Genomic DNA, 16,734 nt, shown 5'->3' with positions numbered 1-16,734 from the left:
ACATGAAACATTTGAGTTAACACTTGTTTTATTAGCTTACTTGTAGAAACTGCTGTGATACAAGCAGACATAATTAATAAAAATACCCAGATACTGCTGTATTTCATATAAGACATAGATAGATTGCACAATTGACCAAGCAGAATTTAATATTTCAGAGACTACAGACTTTGACCATTACTTAAAATCCCTGTGAAATGGTTAGATAAGCATTTTTACTCAATTTATTTGACATTTACAGTATTCTGATTAAAACAGGAAGTATCAAAGAACTTTTCTCTTTTTTAAAATAGCCAGCAGAATTTTGTTTACATCACAGCTTGATAAGTTAACTAGCAGACATCTGCGCTGACTCGCTCATATGTCTTTGGACTGGAAAACAATCTCATGCTCTCTCGAGTAGAGACTTATCCCACTGTTTTCCCTAATATATAGTTGGGAAGTATGCATTTTCGTACACTGTGGTGCTTCACATGACCCTGACGTAAAACCAAATTTAATTCGACCCAATGGTATATTTACTGTGTGAATTGTTCACTGTCCTTTCTATAGCGCACTATGTCTCATCCACCATAAAGAAAATAAGAAATGTTTCAACAAGTGACACATGAGAGATTATATGATTGAGTATGTGTAAATGTATTGTGGAGGGGGGCATGGTCAAGCAAAGTCAACAATGGGGAGAACGCAACTCCAGGACAAGCTGTAAGGAGAGAGTCAACTGATAAATAGTAACAGCTGTTTCAACGTTCAGTGGGTGGAGAGAGAGTGTGATTGAGTGGAAAACTGGAATTGATTTTGAACTTTAAGTAGAGAATACTGCTGAAATACTGGAATTTGTGTTGAGTTTGATCAAATCAAACAGTTTGGATCAAACAAAATATCCATCTAAACTCTGAATAGCCTCTTCTTGTGTGTGATTTCTCCATTCAGGTGGAATCTCACCACGACCCTGGAATGTTGCATTATAATATTTTTCCAGATCTTTCTGGAATCGGCACACAAACCATTTCCAGTAGGACAGTTCAGAGAGATCAGGGGTGATGCTCCACTTCGCATAAACTCCTCCTGCGCTTCTGTATTCTTTATATGGAAAAGACACATCAGATACACAAAATCTTTCATTACTTGTTACTAAAGTTGTGCAAAAATCAGCTCTGAGGTTCTCTGTTTGATGGTAATGCCATCCTTTAACTCCATTCACTCGATGGAAATTAACGCTGTGATCTCCAGGATGGTTTTCTATGGTGTTGGTGCAGACGGCTCCACAGAACGGACACTGAACCCAACAGCACTGAAAGAAGTGTTCAATCAGAAGCTCATCTGGTCTTTCTTTATAGTCCAGATTTACTGGAAAAGTCTTTGTGAATCCCCTGCTGATGTCCGATATTATAGCAGGAAGTTCTTGTTTTATCACATCTTTCAGGAGTTTCACATCAACATCATCATGTTTGACTCCACTGAGGTCTTTTACAGAGAAGATCAGCTCATCTGAGAGCCACAGTGTGAAACTCTTCAACCACAATCCAACATCTCCTCTTTTCTTTTGAACATGTTCAGTAGATTCATGTGCAGCTTCCATTATCTTCTGCTGCAGGAGTTTAATGTTCTTCTTCATCTTGGGTAAAACACTGACACTGAACTTATCAGTGATGTACCGACTGACTTCATCTCTGATGAAACTCTTGAGGTGATCTCTGGGATCTTTAATGTAGTTCATGTATTTGTCAAAATCCTCCTCTTCTGCCAGTGTCTTCAGGATGTGTTTCTCCAGATTTGATCTGTTTCCATTCAGTGATTCACAGTTTGATGTCATTTCACCAGCCAGATATCTGGCAGTCTTCTTGTAGACACTCTGCTCAATGGGCTCTTTCAGTTTCTGACAGATGATCTCACCAAAAATAGCAGCCGATGTTGATCCATGACAGTATTTCTGGAAAATACTATAGTACTCTTCTCTCTTCTTCTCAAGATATATTACAGGATCATTGGCTTCCCTGAATAGTCTGTGTTGGTCAGTGATCATCTTGTTTGCTCTCTTACAGATGGAAATAACCAAATCCCTGAAGAATTCATTCTTGAACTCATATTTCACTGATCCTTCCTCATGTTGTACTAACCTTTCCTTGATGTAATATGTGAGTTGTTGAATGCATCTCTTGTTGTAGCCCATCTTTGAAATGTTAAATGATTGAATCTGTGTGTTTGTACGCTGAGCAATGTCTGTGATTAATGCTCTTATTTGAACTTCATCCTCTTTAGTTAAAGAACAGTAACCAAAAGTTCTGAGGACATATTTTAACAATCCACTTGATTGTTTTACCTTTACATAATCTGAAAAACTGGACACATAGAAGATATCTCTGCTCTCCATCCTGTGGTCTACAGAAACACTTTTATAGGTGTCACTGAGGATCTTTATCACATCTCTCATTATATCAATGTCTTTGATTGCAGGAGTATCTGACTTGATATTATTCACACACTGTTTCCAAAACAGATCAAACTCTTTCTTCAGTGTTTCTTCATCATTTGCTTTGAGTTTTAAGGCAAGTTCTTTGCTCTTTTCATAGAGACTGTTTTCTTGATGTGTCCTCTGAGAATCAATCTCTTTCTTAAGGTCTCGCTGCTGAAGAATCTGCTTTAATTTCCTCTTTGTTTCTCTCACAATGTTTTCCTCTATATCTTTGATTTTGATTTCAAATGATGTTTTCCACTGAATCAGTATATCTTTATCTTTGTCTTTCTCAAAGAATTCAGACATTGATTTTTTCACTTCTTCTTTTGTCTTCTTCAGTTCTTCTTGCAGACCAGTTTCTTCAACCTCACGTATCGCTTCATTTTCTATTTGGTTGTGTAGTTTGTTCTCAGTTTTCATCATGGCACTATGAAGACTCCAGGTCCACTTGCTGTATTCGGTCTCCAGTTTCCTGTAGGCTGAAATCTCCAGAGAATTTCTGAAGCTGAAGACGAATCGTTCATTCAGTAAAGCCTCCCAGAGATCTTTAATACGATCTTTTAAGCCTTTCAGCATAAATCCATGTGAATTTGAGGCATGAGACATTATAGTTTTCTTTAGTTCTTGAATGTTCTCGCAGTAGTTTGGGTTTGGTGGTGCCATCGGTGGGCTTCCTTCCCAGAGCTGAGCGAAATACTTCACATCATTCTGTACATCAAATCTAATGACATCACTGAAACGTTCTGCATCACAGTCTTCCTCTTCTGCAGCAAGCTCTGTCATCTCATCCAGTTTCTCCAGCAGTCGTCTCCTTCCCTCCTCATTTTTCTCTCCAGCTGTGACGTCTGAGACGTTCTGATGCACAAACACACAGCTGAGATTTAGTTTGACCATCTTCATCCTCATGAAGACCTGAACAACAATCTGAAGAATGTCCTGCATCTCAACTGGGTTTTCTCCAAAGATGTTGATCAAGGTCAGATTACTAAGACCAACAACAAATGTGGCCAGTTCATTGTCATGATGTCTTGTTGATCTTCCAGCCAGTTCTAGAGCACGAAAACCCTCAGTATCAACAACCAGAATATAGTCAAAGTTCATCTGTGTTTTCATCTCGTCTGAGACTCTGATCAGCTGCATGAAAGCTCCTCTGGTGCACCTGCCAGCACTGACGGCAAACTGGAGTCCAAACATGGCGTTCAGCATGGTGGATTTCCCAGAGCTCTGAATCCCTAAAACTGACAGCACAAAGACTCTCTGGTCTCCCAGTTTCTGGATGAGTTCATCTATAACAGCAGAGATCCAGACCAGAGGAACATGAGCAGCATCTCCATCCATCAGCTCCAGTGGAAATCCAGAGATCATCATCTCTGCTGCAAGACTCGGGAGAGCAGAGAAGTGAAACTGCAGATCTTTCTTGTTCTTCTTCACAGATGAACATGATTCATAGATCTGACCGATCTCCCTCATGATGTGCTCCAGACCAAAGGATGCAGCTTGAAGATCCTCAGATATTCTCTCAAGGTCAGTTTCTTCAGCTTTGAGTTGCTCAGGTTTTACATTGTTCTCTTTCAGTTTTAAAACTGCTGACCACTTTTCATCATACTTCTGATGAAGAGCAGAAAGGTCTGCTGATGTATAATCATCCAGGAGGATTCTCAGCCATTTGATGAAATACATATTCTCATGTTCAGAATGTGAGTTCATTTGTTTAATGAAGAACTTCATAAACACACTGATGTCGGATTTAAGCTGCTCTTCTCGTATTTTCATAATTTCTGTTTGTATTCTTATTTCCATTTCGGTCTTTTCTCCTTGAGGTCGATGTAGTTCTTTGTTCTTCTGACTCCACTGATGCCACAGTTTCCCCTGATGAGGCAGAAATGAGTGTTTGATTTCTGTCAGATTTTTCTTCTCCAGTAAACTCATCATCTGCTGTGCTGCTTCTCTTCCTCTCCTGCAGTCTTCATCATCTTCCTCATCTACTCTGATGTCTGAGTGTTTGGACACATCTTCAAGTCTGAAAGTGGAAGATGATTCTGAGAGACACTCATTTATGGCTCTTCTGAGTTCTTCAGACACATCTGACCGATCTCTGTCTTTCAGACCAATCTTGAATTTCCCTTTTTTCATCTTCATTAAAGTAAAATCATCCTCCGTAAAAAGACAAATAAGTGGTGTTGTGATTCTGAACAGATTCTGGATCTTTTCTGCACTTCTGTCATTTTTCTGAAGTTGTGGTAGAAGAACAACATTGACTGAGGCCATTTCAGTGAGGATCTGCAGCTCTTTCTCATGATCTCCTGCATCACTGTGTAGATTACAGAACGCAACACAGTCCGTGAATTTATCCGTGTTTTTCCCAGAGGGGCAGAACCAGGCGATCTCCACCACTCCATCCATCAGGACTCTGGTTCTGCTGCTGCCTGGACAGTTCCTGTGGAAGAACGTGTCGTGTTTCTCATTGATCAGACTGTTCATCAGATGAGACTTGGATGAAGACACAGAGCCAAACCTGAAGAAACACACCATTGGAGTTTCTGCCTTGTAGACCGGATGGGTTTGACTGGTGATCTCATTGTTGGTGTTTCTCGTCTTCCAGCTCTTGTTGATTTGTCTGAATGTCCAGAGAGGAAACTCAATCTGTTGTGTGTCTGGATCAGGAACAAGCAGAGGGAGAGCGTACTGACACTGGGACAGTTTACTGACCATCAACTGCTTCAGGAAACCATCAGCACAATGAAACACAGCCATCTGAACATCCATCGGGTGAATGCGATCAGACTGACTTGTTCCCTTGTTAGACACTGACACTGTGTCTCTTTGTTGTGTGCGATCCTGTTCATTGTTCTCTTTAACATTAATGCATCTTGCTATGTAGTCCATCATCAGTAGTTTTCGTATGAAAGTCTGACTCAGCTCCTCTTCAGCACAGGATTCTTGGGACTGTAATGAATGTTCAGTTATCTGAAGAACATCTGCAGCTCTCAGGTTATTGTTCCTGTGAAGATGAAGTCTGCGAAATAGGTGTGCTGTGACTCCCTGTTTAAAACACAATAATACAGTAAACTATAAAAAAAATATATTATCATTAATAAAAACAATAATATATTTGTTTTATTCAGGATTTTCTAGCTGTTTAATATATGAAGAGTTCAGATGCAAAAGCCTCTAAATGCCATTTGAAATTTTCTTCTAGAATGATAATTTTTATCAAGCTTGTATATTTAAGTTCAGTAATTTCACTTAAACGTACAGTATGCAATTTTTGGCCACCAGGGGTCACTCATTTAAAATAATAACAAAAGACGTGCTTTGATGACGTCGGGAAAGAGCGTGGGCTCACAGGAGTTGTTGTCGCTGTCAATGACAACCAGCTCAGCTCATGACATGACATCATCATTTCACAAAATATACGGATATACGGCATCTCTCTGTAGATTTAGCTTGTCGAGAAGCTTTAAATGCAACCCCAATGTTTACCTGTGTCATGCTTCTCCTGTCCCAAACCCATCTCGGGTTATATTTTTCACCCGTATGTTTGAGCTTTACTGAGCTGGCTGTAGCAGCAGAACGTGCAGGCAAAGCGTAATCGTGGTCCATAACAACAATACAGACGAATATAAATATTTATATTATGCCCCTTCAATTAATGACCTATTTTAGAATATTTTTCATATATAGAGCGCACCGGATTATAAAGCACATAAGATACTGCAGTCAAACGTTTGACTGGGTTTGCGTTATGCATCCACTATGTGCTAAAGGCTAAAGGGAATGTAGTGAGTGCGCGGCGCCGGAGGTGAGGCGTTTATTTAGTAAGCATGAGAGAGCTGAAGCGGGCACACATTCGCAGCCTGACTCATAAGAGTATTCAATGTGCGCGGCTCGCTAACAGCAACAGTTGGCAGTTTTGAATGAAACGACCCGGTTACTGTGAACGGGGAGCGCTTTATGCGCGAGCAGCACCGGGGACAGTGTCTGTTAAGAGTGAGCGCTCGTGAGCGGGCACGAGATTTACACACATAAAAATACGTACAACTTTTTTTTCTTCGTTATTTTCTTTGCTTTATTGGCGGTAGCCTAGTGTTCCCCTTTGTGTTTGGCTTCCGCAAGGAAGTTAGAGAAAATAGAGGAGTCAAAGGTTATATGACGCCATAGACGGAGACAAGCGACGAAACGGAAATAAAGAAACGTCCCGTGTCTTAATTAAACTATAAATTGGTGGAAACTGTCGGGATAATGTAAGTACACATCTAATATAAATATATAACATAGATACAGTTATTTTTGCTATTTTTAAAGCAGAGAAATTACATATTGTGGTTTTAAATGGCAATTCATAGGTAATCTTCATTGTCATTTAAGTGAAATTACTGAACTTAAATATATAAGCTTGATAAAAATGATCATTTTAGAAGAAAATTTCTAATGACTCTTCATATATATATATATATATATATAAACATTTATTCAGATAACTATGAATAGAAGGGCAGAATGTGAACTAGAGCTTTTAATGTTTAAAGTGTTAAAATATAATAATGGATGAATAGTAAATATTATAATAGTGTTATAATGAAAGAACATTAACTGGTTCTCTCCAGGTTTCTCTGATCTCTCACCTGTAGTGAATCATCAGTTTCAGTGCAGATCTTCATCTCCTCCTCTTCCTCTCTCCGCTCCTCTCGTCTTCTCTTCAGTTCATCTTCACGCTGTTCTTCAAGGAGTTTCAGTTTCTCTTCAAAAGTCTTTTGTTGATCTTCTCTCACGTTTCTTTCTTCTTTCAGTCTCTTCTCTAAGTCCTTTAGCTGTTCTTGTCTCTCTCTTTCTATTCTTTCTTTCTCTCTGATTATTCCCTCCATTTCACTCTTGAGTCTCTGAATCTCTTCATTAGAAATCTGTTTTTCTTTCTCTTCCTTTTCTTTTCTCGTCGTTTCCTCTAGTTTCTGTTTCTCCCTTTCCTCTCGTTCTCTACTCATCATGTCTCTCATCTGTTCCTCAGTTTTTTTTATTTCTCTTTTAAGTTCTTCCTCTCTTCTTGTTCTCTCTTTCTCATGATTCTGTCTTTCTTCCTCCATCATAATCTTTATTCTCTCTTTCTCTCTAATTATTTCCTCCATTTCACTCTTGAGTCTCTGAATCTCTTCATCTGAAATCTGTTTTTCTCTCTCCCACATCTTTTTATCCTCATCTTCTCTTCTCTTCTTCTCTTTGTCATAATTCTGTCGTTCTTCCTCCATCATGATCTTCATTCTCTCTTTCTCTTCTTCATGTTTCTTCATCAGTTCTTCTCTTTCGCTGGTCATTTTCTCCATCAGGATCTTCATCTTGTTTTCTTCTTCTTCATGTTTAGATTGAAGATCTTCTTTCTCTCTTTCCATTCTCTCTCTCTCTTCTTTCAGTCTCTCATTAAATTCATCCCAAACTCTCAGTTCTTTCTCTCTTCTTTTCTCATCCTCTTCGTCTCTTCTTGTCTTTTCCTGTCTCGCCCATTCCTCTCGCTCTCTCTTCATCTCCTCTCTGATCTCTCTCTCTTTCTCTTTTATTTGTGTTTTATATTGTTCTTCTCTTTCTGTATATTCATCTAGTCTTTTCTTCGTCTGATTCTCTATTCTGTCTATTTCTGTGTTGTATTTGATCTGAAGTTTCTCTTTTTCTTCCTTCATTTCATCTATTTCATGTTTAAATGTCTCTCGTTCTCGTCTCATCTCGTCTCGTATCTCTCTCTGAAGTTTCTCTTGTTCTCTTCTTTCTCTTTTGAGCTCCTCTTCTCTTCTCTTTCTCTCTTTCTCGTGATTCTTTTGTTCTTCCTCCATTGTGATCTTCATCCTCTCTTTCTCTTCCTCTTGTTTCTTCATCAGTTCTTCTCTTTCTCTGTTCAGTTTCTCCACTCTGTCCATCAGGATCTTCATCTGTTGTTCTTGTTGTTCTCTCTCCATCTGTCTGAACATCTTACACGAGTAGAAACTCCCTCCGTTTGCATTCACCATGTTGTCTATCTTCTCCAATAGATCAGACACCTGTGTTCGGTCTCCAGTCTGATTATTATCGAACACATGATATCTGTTTCCACACACTTCAATCAGGTTTCTGATCACAGATCCAGGTTTTCCCAAACACTGGTCAATGGTTTTGTTCTTCAGAAAGTCTCCTCTGGTGAAGAGCACGATGGTGAACATTAAAGACTTCTCACCAAACGTCTCTTGGATGATCTTCACTGATTCTTGTTCTTCTTTAGTGAATCGTCCCAGTGGAATCAGTAAGAGAAACACATGCGGTCCAGGCAGGATCATGGAGATGCAGTGTCTGATTTCTCTCTGGATCTCTTCATTAGTCAGTTCAGTATCAAACAGTCCTGGAGTGTCGATCACAGTAACGCGTCGACCGTTGATGTCGGATGTTTCTGATTGACTCTCACTGGTCAATGATTCAAAAGATTCCTCTGCTTTAAAAGCGTTTCTTCCTAAGATGGTGTTTCCAGTTGCGCTTTTCCCAACTCCAGTTTTTCCTAGCAGCACAATCCTCAGATCATCTTCACTCTCTAACATGCAAAAGAGGAAATAAATCAGTTTTAAAGTCTACAGTGTTTATAGTTTGATTATGTAAGATGTAGTGATGTTTTTATATCTATATAAACCTGTATTTTTATAAGGACTGCTTGTTTAGCCTGTATACACGTTCATGCTGTCTGGTATTAACAGAGATGGGAGTGAGTCACAGATGTTCAAGTCCAGGGGTCATAAAGTAAAAGTCCTGCCATATTTTTATTCCACCCATGAACTCACACAGCAAAAACTCCAATGTTAAATGAACTTTCCTAGGAGTTCATTTGGCTCCAGACTCAAGAGTGTTAAAGTGTTACAATGAGTGTTAAATTAACACTCAATAATGTTTAAGTTAATGAGCTAATTAAGTGATTGATTGAGTTATGATTAACCATTATTGAAGACACCTGATGTTAACAAGCAGAATCAACAAAGGAGAAAAATCACATTTTAGTCACCATTATGGTGAATGGTACTTTAGTTGGGCTCTTGATCCTTAAACTATTAACGTTAAATTCATTTTGGCTGCTATAATTGAGTTATAATTGCCAGATGAACAAAGGGACACGTTCATTAGGTAGTCTTGGTTATGTTTTAACATAATTATCATTCGATCTGAATCACTGAACTCATTTAGAGCCGAATCTCTGACCTAATTGTATACTGTTCATTACAGCATTACAGAATCAAAGAGATTCTACAGCATAATATCTATATTATTCAATATAATCTTCTTAAAAGTTGTTCTAATAAAAAAAATCTTTGTTTAAGGTACAGACATCAAGATTCAGTGTATGAATCTCAACAATGGTGACAAAAGAATATTCAATTAGGAAAAGGAAATTACTAAGACAATTAAGATCATAATTTATTCATACTGCAATGCATGATGGGAGCCATGAATGGGTTTTGATTGGTGGCACCCAGAATGCACTGCAACATGATTCATTATTGTCACCATTGTTGAGAATCACAGGCTGATTCTTGATGTCTGTGTGTCCAAATAAAATATTTTTTCAAAGTCTTTTGTTCAGAACAACTTTTAAGAAATATTTTGGATTAAATTAAAAAATACTGAAAATGCTATACTGTAGAATCACAGGCTGCTGTAATTATCAAGGTAAACCTGGCTCTCTAAATGGGTTTAGTGATTCAGGTCAAATGATGAATATGTCTTAAACATAACCAACACCACCTGATCAGCTTTTCCTGTTGTATATCTGGCAGTTATAACTCAATTATAAAAGCCAAACTAAATCTAACGTTAATAGTTTAAGGATGAAGAACCAAAGCAAATACCATAATGGTGATATGGCAGTACTTTTACTTTCTGACCCCTGGACTTTCCACCTCTGCTTGATGGTAGGGACTTGAGACTTGAACATGTGTGACTTACTCCCATCTCTGCAGTTTGGTAACACTTAATATAGTGTATTAGACTGATTTCCTGGTGGCCATTACCTTGTGAGAATAAATGTGTCCCTAATGAATGACTTTTCTTTTTCATCTCTTCATATTTTGTTTTTATCTGTGCCTCCAGAAATGTCTCTATGGAGAAAAACTCTCCTCTGTTTTCTTCCAGCATCTTCTCAATGTTCTCCATCAATTGTGTGGTGGGACCAAAGAAATGATGTCGTCCTCCAAAACTCTCAATGGCAGACTGTGTTTCCTCATTGAGTTCTGCTGTCTGATGCTCTGAATTCTGCATTATGAGGATCATCATGTGTTTGTTGATTCTGGAGCTGAAGATCCTCTGGATCTCCTCCATTTCTGCTTTGTCTTCATTATTGAGTGGAGAATCAGGAATAATGAGGAGGAAAACATGAACTCCAGGATCACAGAGAGACACGCAGCGGAGAGTCTGACGCATCACTTCCTGCTCTGAGAGTCGAGTGTTGAACAGAGCTGGAAGCTCCACTAGACGGATCACACGACCATGAAGATCTACGTCTGATCTTCTGTTTGTCTGCTGTATGATCTGCTCTGATATGGAGGATTTTAATGTGCCGTCGCTCCCACACACAACCAGATTCAGCTTCTCCCCCTCTGAAACTGATAGAAGAACATTTAAAAACTGTTCATTTATCATTAGAAACATCATTTATCTTCACACTCACGTCTTTCTGTGTCCTGTTGCTTCGTTGTGAAACACTGTGAAGCTTCAGCACAATCCAGGTGCCGTCCATCATTCATTTTTTCAATATCCTCAAACGTCTGCAGGAGATCATCAGGAGAGCTGTTTCCCTGAAGACTGAAGTGTCTGTTGCAGCATTTCTGAATGATTTTCTGTAGGATGTCGTTGGTTTCAGTCGGGTCTTGTGTCGTGAGCACCATGGTGTGTTGATAAACCTGCTCAGAGAAAGAGTCCAGCACCTTCTCCACACACTCTTGATCTTCTGCTGAACACTGATCATGTTTAAGGAGCAGAACGATCACATGAGGTCCTGGATCTGACAGATACACACACTCTCTCACGGTCTTCGTGATCTGACGAAGTGACAGGTGTGTTTCGAGCAGCTGAGGACTGTTGATGAGGATCACGTGTCTGTCCTTCAGTCTTCCTCCGACTCTCTCTACAACATCTGGAGGAGCTTCACTGTCAAACGCTGCTCGCCCTAATATGATGTTTCCCACTCGACTGTTTTCTGACACACTCTTCCCCAGCAGAACAATCCTCACTGCGAAGAGTAAAATCATACATTTAATGTTCACAATCCTCATATCATGAAATAACACCAAGCACATGCAATATTAACAGTTTATGATGGCAAGATCAATAACACAAGTAAAAACAGAATCTACCAGTAGGAGGTGTTTTTGAAGTTGAAAGAAGTTGACTTCAAAGAAGTTGTAGCCCATGAATGTTGGAACAACAGTAATCTGTGGCCATCTGTGAACTTTGAACCTAATGGCGGGCGTACATGGTGCGAGTTTGGACACTAGGGAGGCTGTGATATATTTCACACGTTACAAGTCAGTTAACCTGATAATAGCGTCAAAGCAGCTGGCACACGGCACAACTGTTTTACACGAATGTATCCCGAGCTGGCGGCAATCACGTGAGCTTTCGCCCTAAACATAGAGACCGGTGAAACGGAGCTTTCAATGTTGCAGGTAACTATAGGTTCAGATATTAAAACTACAGTATCAATGTCTCCTGGTCTGCGCTTCTTACTTTTCTAAACTTTAAAAAGAAAATAGTTCACAACAGCAGTTTGACCTATTTGACTCTTTATTGTTAGTGGTTGTCTTTGAAACAGTGTTTACCAAAACACAATTTGTTGCAAAAGAGCATTTATTTTATTTTATTTATTTCAAAATTTTATTTTGCCACAGATAAAACATTCTACATTTTAATTTCTAAATACATTGTGAGAAAAAAACTGACACACACTAACATAAATAATTAGCATATAAATCTCAACAATGGTGACAAACTTGATGGAGAAATGCATGCTTGGAGCCATTAGTTTTATAATATGATGACTCCCAGCATGCATTGCTTCTTGAAGCATGTCACCATTGTTGAGATTCATATGTATTTTAAAAATCACAATTTACAAAATCTGATTTGTAGCAAGAAATTATTGTCCGTGAAAATAATCTATTAATAACACAAACCTTTTGGTCTGTGATGAGATTAGTGAATCATTCTACTTCATGATGGTTAAAACTATATCACCTGATCATCTTTGTTTCTGGCTTCTTTTGTAACAACATATGAGACATTTATATAGATAAAGACTTACTAAAAGGAGGTTCATGTTTGCTGTTTCTCCTGCGAGGAGGATTGTGAGCAACAATCACTGTATTGAAACACAAGTCTTGCGTTATATTTGACTCATTCACAGTAATTATATGAAAATATTCTTGATTAATTATTTGAAACGTTCTCTGTTTCTCACCAGTGGTCGACATGTTGATATTCTGTTTTCTCCTCTGAATCTTTCTTTATTCTTCAGTCGATCGTCTTTTCTGGTTTCTCACGTCTGTCTGATCATCATCCTGTAAGAGATTCATCACAGTCCTGAGAAAATGTCCAATGAACATCTGCACATCTGTGGATGGATGCGAGCAGAAATAATAGGTACTAGCTGTCTTACACGTAAGTGTGATTTTGTACAGCTGATCATCTTCTCTGACTCCTGACATCTGATGTCTGTCTCTTCGTCGTCCTGTGAGAGATTTTATGGATTTTCATTCAAACAATAACACACAGTCTATTTTCATTAGTCTGGACAATGTAAAGCTCCATCAGTTGTTGCTGTTCAGTTTTCTATTTAACAAGGTTGAACTGGGAATCTCAACTAGAAGAACATAAAGCTTCCTGAAAACCTGATATGTGTCACAGATTTGATTCCCACTGAACAAACACACACTTACTCACTCTCATTCTCATATAGTATAGAAATAGACCAAACTCTGAATTACATAGAAAAGATTGAACTTAATTACACATCAGCAAATATTCATTCAGCTCAACACTAAACACAGTCTTTTATACGCAGATTTGTTTCTGATACGGTTCTGTGACAGAAATGAAAGTGAAACTCGTTGATGCACCTGCATGCTCAGAGTTACTTACATTGATGGTTAAAATAAGCTTTTGTTTTAGAGCATTTCATACGTAAATGTCTTATTACATGCAGAGATATGTATAAGAAAGTATGTATCATACCTATAGTCTTTCTTATGCTGAATTCCCTGTTGCCTTCTTGAGAGCAGGAAGAGATCTGTATGTGTGGGCGGAGTCAGTGACGTTACACAGGTGTACTTCATTTGGAAAAAGTTCAAGCTACACTTCCTAGGTCAAAGTTAGAGGAATAAATACACATTGTGATTCCCTTAATCCTTGAAAAACTAATTTTGTTATTTATTTTTCAACTGCTTTTAAACTCAAGAAAACATTAAATATTAAAATACATATTGTACCTGAATCCTGTCCCAACTCCCCCACCATTGTTTATTTATTTATTTATTATGAACTGGTGAAAACTGTGCAGTGGTATTAGGACAATCGAAGGACAAAGAAGAGAGAGGCCACTGGGGGAGTAAAGCAGAGTTTATTTTAGCTGTGGCTGGACATGTGGTCGGACTAGGGAATGTGTGGAGGTTGCCTTACCTCTGCTACAAGTACAGAGGAGGTATGACGCAGCAATAGTGTATTTTATCAAATTATTTTGAATGTAATTAACAGCACACTGTCTTAGCATTCTGTTTGTGGTATTTTAGTAATGTTGTATTGTACTGGTGTGTTGTCAGGTGCGTTCCTGATACCCTACCTGGTGTTTATGGCCACTTGTTGCCTTCCTCTGTTCCTGCTACACACAGCAATGGGACAGCACACACAGTGAGGGAAAATTAGGGTGAGAGTCATAGCAGCTAAACTGCTTCCTAAAAAGGTCTTAATACTTTTAACAACATATGATTTCACTTACTGCTAAGTCTGCTTATTTTTCAAACCTATTAGAAGAAAATAAACAGAATCCTAGGTATCTATTTGAAACAGTGGCTAAACTAACGAAAAAGAAAGCTTCAAGCTCAGAACTGTCCAAGCAACACAGCAGTAATGACTTTATGAATTTCTTCACATATAAGATTGATAATATCAGGGACAAAATTATAACTATGCAACTGTCTACTACAGTATCGCATCAGGGGGTGCATTGTTGTCTCCCTGTGGAAAGATTTGGTTCATTTGCTGCTATAGGAGAGGAAGAATTCTGCAAACTCGTTAATTCATCTAAATCAACAACTTGTATGATAGACCATATACCGACTAAACTACTGAAAGAGATGCTTTCAGAGGTCATAGATCCTCTTCTTAATATCATTAATTCACCTTTGTCGCTAGGATACGTACCAAAAACCTTTAAGCTAGCTATGATAAAACCGCTTGTTCAAAAAAACGCAACTTGATCCTACAGAATTAGTCAATTACAGGCCAATCTCGAATCTGCCTTTTCTGTCAAAGATACTGGAAAAAGCAGTATCCTCACAACTGTGTTCCTTTCTTGAAAGAAATGATATCTGCGAGGATTTTCAGTCAGGATTTAGACCGCACCATAGTACTGAGTCAGCTCTCATTAGAGTCACAAATGGTCTGGTCTTATCATCCGATCGTGGTTGTATCTCTATTAGTGTTACTCGATCTTAGTGCTGCATTTGACATAATAATTTATAATAATAATAATAATATAATAATTGACCACAACATTCTTTTAAATAGACTAGAAAACTATGTTGGTATTAGTGGAATTGCATTAGCATGGTTTAAATCATACTTATCTGACCGTTATCAGTTAGTAGCAGTAAATGAAGAGATGTCTTATCGATCACAAGTTCAGTATGGCGTACCACAAGGCTCAGAACTAGGACCGCTGCTATTCACTCTTTACATGCGACCATTAGGAGATATCATTAGGAAACATGGAATTAGCTTTTACTGTTATGTTGATGATACTCGGCTGTATATTTCTTCAAAACCTAACAAAACTTACCAATTCACAAAATTAACAGAATGCATAGCTGATATAAAAATTGGATGACTAGTATTCCTACTACTAAAAAACTCTGAAAAAACAGAGATTCTAATTATTGGACAAAAAACTTCCACACGTAACAGCCTAGAATACTCTTTAACACTTGATGGCTGCTCTGTTAAGTCTTCGTCATCGGTTAGAAAACTGGGTGTGGTCTTTGATACCAATCTCTCATTTGAAAGTCATGTGTCTAGTATCTGTTAAACCACATTTTTCTTAAAAATATATCTAAATTACGCCATATGCGCTCATTGACAAATGCGGAACAGTTAGTTCAGGAGTTCATGACATCAAGGCTGGATTATTGTAATGCTCTACTGGGTGGTTGCTCTGCATGCTTAATTAACAAACTTCAGCTAGTCCAAAACACAGCAGCTCGAGTTCTTACCAGAACCAGGAAGTATGACCATATTAGCCCGGTTCTGTCAACACTACATTGGCTGCCTATTAAACATCGTATACATTTTAAAATATTGCTGATTACTTGCAAAGCACTAAATGGTTTAGCTGTGAGGTACTTGAGCGAGCTCTTAACGCATTATAGTCCTTCACGTCTATTGCAATTTTGGAATTCCGGCCAGTTGATAATACCTAGAATATCAAAATCGACTGCTGGTGGTAGATCCTTTTCCTATTTAGCACCAAAACTCTGGAACAATCTTCCTAACATTGTCCGGGAAGCAGACACACTCTTTCAGTTCAAATCTAGACTAAAAACACATCTCATTGGCCTAGCATACACATAACACACTATAGACTTCCTAAATTCGAAATTAGGCTGCATAGTTTATATCAGCAGGAACCGGGAATACGTCCTGTAAATCCTGATGTACTTGGTACATCATAAGAAGGAGGCGTCTACGCTAAAATTAGTTTCTCTATTTATCCTGAGGGACCCTCTATGGTGGACCTGCACCTGGACCCATCTCAACTCATCCTTAAGTGCCGGCCTCATTGACACGACAGCCATCGGCATTGATCCTCAACAACTCATCTCCATTCCAGCATGATTACTTCGAATTCCAAAAAGATGAAACAGACTTCCAAAATTGGACCGACATCCAATTTTGTAATGCTACCCGAATCATACTGTTCCTTTGTTGGCCAAAGGAGAACTGGCCCCCGACTGAGCCTGGGTTCTCCCAAGGTTTTTTCTACATTCAGTCACCTGATGGAGTTTTGGTCC

The 16,734-nt window shown here is 38.5% G+C and overlaps 1 protein-coding gene across 3 annotated transcripts in view; it reads right to left on the bottom strand.

The window, feature by feature from the left end:
* Positions 1 to 261: 261 nt before the first annotated feature.
* The window catches only part of LOC120476242 (interferon-induced very large GTPase 1), a 41,718-nt gene continuing 25,245 nt past the window's right edge, over positions 262 to 16,734 (bottom strand). The window contains exons 1-8 of one of the 3 annotated variants that reach the window (XM_089129275.1): positions 13,685 to 13,767; positions 13,110 to 13,181; positions 12,912 to 13,011; positions 12,756 to 12,812; positions 11,124 to 11,684; positions 10,468 to 11,058; positions 7,084 to 9,002; positions 262 to 5,500 (exon numbers count right to left, since the gene is read on the bottom strand). In XM_089129275.1, the coding sequence (XP_088985401.1) occupies positions 872 to 5,500; positions 7,084 to 9,002; positions 10,468 to 11,058; positions 11,124 to 11,684; positions 12,756 to 12,812; positions 12,912 to 12,924 (7,770 nt within the window). In that variant the 5' untranslated portion in view covers positions 12,925 to 13,011; positions 13,110 to 13,181; positions 13,685 to 13,767 and the 3' untranslated portion in view covers positions 262 to 871. Of the gene's footprint in view, positions 5,501 to 7,083; positions 9,003 to 10,467; positions 11,059 to 11,123; positions 11,685 to 12,755; positions 12,813 to 12,911; positions 13,012 to 13,109; positions 13,182 to 13,684; positions 13,768 to 16,734 lie in introns of those variants that run through there. The other 2 variants (XM_089129276.1, XM_089129279.1) reach the window with 2 other exon arrangements.

The sequence above is a fragment of the Pimephales promelas genome, chromosome 3 (assembly GCF_988280905.1).
Source record: "Pimephales promelas chromosome 3, fPimPro1.hap1.1, whole genome shotgun sequence".
NCBI lineage: Eukaryota > Metazoa > Chordata > Actinopteri > Cypriniformes > Leuciscidae > Pimephales > Pimephales promelas.
This window is presented reverse-complemented; position numbering and strand designations above follow the sequence as displayed.